This window comes from Squalius cephalus (genome assembly GCF_949319135.1).
Source record: "Squalius cephalus genome assembly, chromosome: 12".
NCBI classification, from domain to species: Eukaryota; Metazoa; Chordata; class Actinopteri; order Cypriniformes; family Leuciscidae; genus Squalius; species Squalius cephalus.
The window spans coordinates 1,044,327-1,047,702 of NC_137133.1; the positions used below are offsets into that span (position 1 = coordinate 1,044,327).

The window sequence follows — 3,376 nt, forward strand, 5'->3', positions numbered from 1 at the left end:
ACGAAGAAATCAGACGATAGTGGAGAGAAAGGATTTCTAGTGTCAAAATACTGTTCGTCGCCACTGTATATTTTTACAGATTGCGGATTGTCTTATAAAAGACTGTATTTGTTTTTTAAGGGTTCAAGTAGCACTGAACATTTTTAATTGTTAAAATTTCCCAGGATCAGTATTCTCCCCTAAAAGTGATCAGGCAGACCAAACCGTAAGTCATTTAGACTTGAAACTTTAGGCCCGCCCCGATCGGCCTGATGGGGGCGCTACAGCGGTTTAAGAGTGTGAAATCGGTCATAACCCCTAAACAGTTAGCGTAGGCTCAAGTGTCTTATATCGTTGGAATCCTTGGCTCAACATGGACGAAACACACGGATGGAGAAACTTTAGGGTATTTTGGATTTATTTTTTTTATTTTTTTTTTTACCTACAATGGAGTCCTAGGTTTTTCGCCCGATCGGAACCAAAGCAGTCCAGCAAGATTCTCTGGAGTCTGATTGTCCATAATTATCAAAAAAAGTTGCGATTTCAAATTTGACATCTGCGACGGGACACCAAAAAGTTTGAAGTGGGCGGAGCCACTTTTACTAAAACGGCTATCCCTCTTGAACAGAAAGAGACAATTTCACCGAACATGGTACACCTCATGGTACACCTATGAATGGGCAAGGTTTGTGGTCATGTGAAAAAGCACCAAGGCGACTGGCCACTTGGTGGCGCTATAACATGGGAAAAACATTAAAATGTCTATAACTACGCAACCCAGAATCTGATTGACTAGAAAATTGGCATGCGGTATCTTCATCCGCTTATTTGCTTATCTCGAAAAAACGGCCGGTGGCAAGCAGTGAAGTCTGAGCAGCTGTCAGACAAGGTTAACGGAGGCCGATCGGAACAAAACCCGCTGGGCCTGTTTGACTCACAGCCCTCGAGGCCTGTGAGAAATTCCAAAGAAATCCTGAGCGACTTTGCCTCTAGGACCGCTGCTGTCAATTGAGTCGTTCGTTAAATATTGGATATTATTCCAAAAACCTACTTTTGCGAACTAGTCCTAGGATTAATAGATCAATAATGATCAAAAAACATTTAACTTTACTGTTTGAATAGCTATAAGGGTCATTTAGAAAAAATGGTGTGGCAAAGCCTACTCAAAAGCCTATAAATCTAAAACAAAATCGCAAAACAACACGATATTAGGTGAGCACATGCGACATGATTAGAAACAAGCATGCAACTGATAGGTGGCACTTCAACTGTTAAAGCAGTGGTATAATGCCATTTTCACAAGATGTAAAATAAGTCTCTGAAGTCCCCAGAGTGTGTGTGTGAAGTTTTAGCTCAAAATACCCCACAGATATTTTAATATAGCATGTAAAAGTTGTCACTTTTTGAGGGTGAGCAAAAACGCACCATTTTTGTGTCTGTCCCTTTAAATGCAAATGAGCTGCTGCTCCCGGCACAGGGGGCGGAGCTTCAACAGCTTGCACTCACACAGACATGCACTGAAAATTTCAAAAACTTTTAGCCTTTTATGTTCAAACCGGGTTCAGAAAGATGGAGAGACTCAAGATGAAGTGACAACATGTAGAAGCAACAGGACATTTCTGAATGGTTAGTTGATGAATTTATGAAGCTGATGTGTAGTTATCTTCTAGTCATTGATTAGCATATTCTGTCTTGATAATCTATAAAACGTGTTCAGGGGGAAGGGTTTATGTAAATTCTAGGGTTGGTGATGTCACTAACCCGGGAGGAGTGTGCTGTAGTCTCTACCAGCCGTTTGTTGTAGTCCTTAAAAAGCGATTTCTGTAAAAGCAAATATCTCCCTTTGCTTTGAACTTTGAGTGTCGTAACTTTGCAGATGTTGTTTATGCACAAACAGCAACATTACACACTAACTAAAGTTAGAAAAGTGAAATCATACTCAACCACCCCTTTAAAAAGCTTTAAAAAAACATACATATCATATGGTAAATTGCCTGTATTGGCTGTAAACTGTCTTTTCCCACCATGATCGAGAAGGTTACATGCTTGCTAAATAAAACATTATGTTCTTGCGCATGTGCATAAAGACCTTAAGCGCTTGAACCCGATAACTGCTGCTTGCAGCTATATTTAATCATTTCTTCGTTCAGTCAGTGTGCATGTCTCACCCTTGGCAGTGTCCGTGTGTTGTCTGGCGGTCAGTGTGGACACAGGGTTGTTATTGTTGTCCTCCTCCATGATGCTCGCCTGACCCTCAGCACATGCCCGCCACACACTCACACTGGGTGTGTGTGACTGAGAATTGATGATCTGTGTCGCGCGAGATGACTGAGAAATGACACGCAGCCCCACTTCAGAAACACACTTGATCACTTCTGAGGGGACGCCAGCATTCAACACTCCTGACAAGCGCTTTAACCTTGTAGCGAGCAGAAAGTGGCGACTGATCATGTCCAGTCAAACTACTGAAGTCTGATGGTTAGTGAGACAGAAGTTATGCAGTTATAACTATTATTATAATATAACATTATAATGTCGCAGGTGATTTAATCGAAGTGTAAATAAGCTCGTGATCTTTACTGCACTACTGGATCAGCTTGCCTGTTAAAAAAAGATCACACAGACAGTGTTTACTGCAGCAAAACACAACACGACACACATGGTACGGGCAGTCAGAGGGGACACGCGGTGCTCGAAGAGAAAAGCGTTTAAAAATAACAACGGTGACGGTACTTTCAGAAGATCCTCGCATAATTTTCTCACTTTCGTGGAGTTTCAAACCCCGATTTCTTCAGAGTAACACCGAATGCTCGTCTCAGACGGTGTTGTTGACTCGTGCACTCTCAGGGCTGCAACTCTCACGCGTTCAGTGTGTGTGAACTGACACTTTTCACACACTCTCACGCGTTCAGTGAGTGTGACTCACGCAACTTTCACACACTGTCACGCCACATATCCATTTCTCACGCAGAGAAAAATCGCGGAGCAAACAGGACACTGACACTGACAGACAACAGAGAGAAGGTTACTTTTGATGTGAAACACATTCTCAGCACGCTCTCATATATTCTGTACATTGTATTACGAAATTCAAATAATAAGGACCGTTTTGGCGCTTGTAAATGTAAACGTGACAGATCTCTGTAGCGCCTCAGCTCAAGCGGCACGCGAACCGATCTGGTTAAATAAACATTAATAAACAATAGGTAGCCTATGTTGAAAGATACAGTAACTTACCGAAATGTAAAGGCCTCATACATAATATCGATCAATCAGTGTTTTTCAAACGTGGAAAGAGGTCAATAAATCAGCTGGAGAACATATGTCACATTACCTCAGGAAAGCCACATGGCATATAGGCTACATCATGTACACATATTTAATAACCATAGCACGT

At 41.8% G+C, this 3,376-nt stretch overlaps 1 protein-coding gene across 6 annotated transcripts in view; it reads right to left on the reverse strand.

The window, feature by feature from the left end:
* Positions 1–2,867, reverse strand: part of akap7 (A-kinase anchoring protein 7) — a 214,204-nt gene extending 211,337 nt beyond the window's left edge. For all 6 annotated transcript variants that reach the window (XM_079887604.1, XM_079887608.1, XM_079887605.1 and 3 more), the window contains exon 1: positions 2,148–2,867. In XM_079887604.1, the coding sequence (XP_079743730.1) occupies positions 2,148–2,430 (283 nt within the window). In that variant the 5' untranslated portion in view covers positions 2,431–2,867. The remainder of the gene's footprint in view (positions 1–2,147) is intronic.
* Positions 2,868–3,376: the final 509 nt, after the last annotated feature.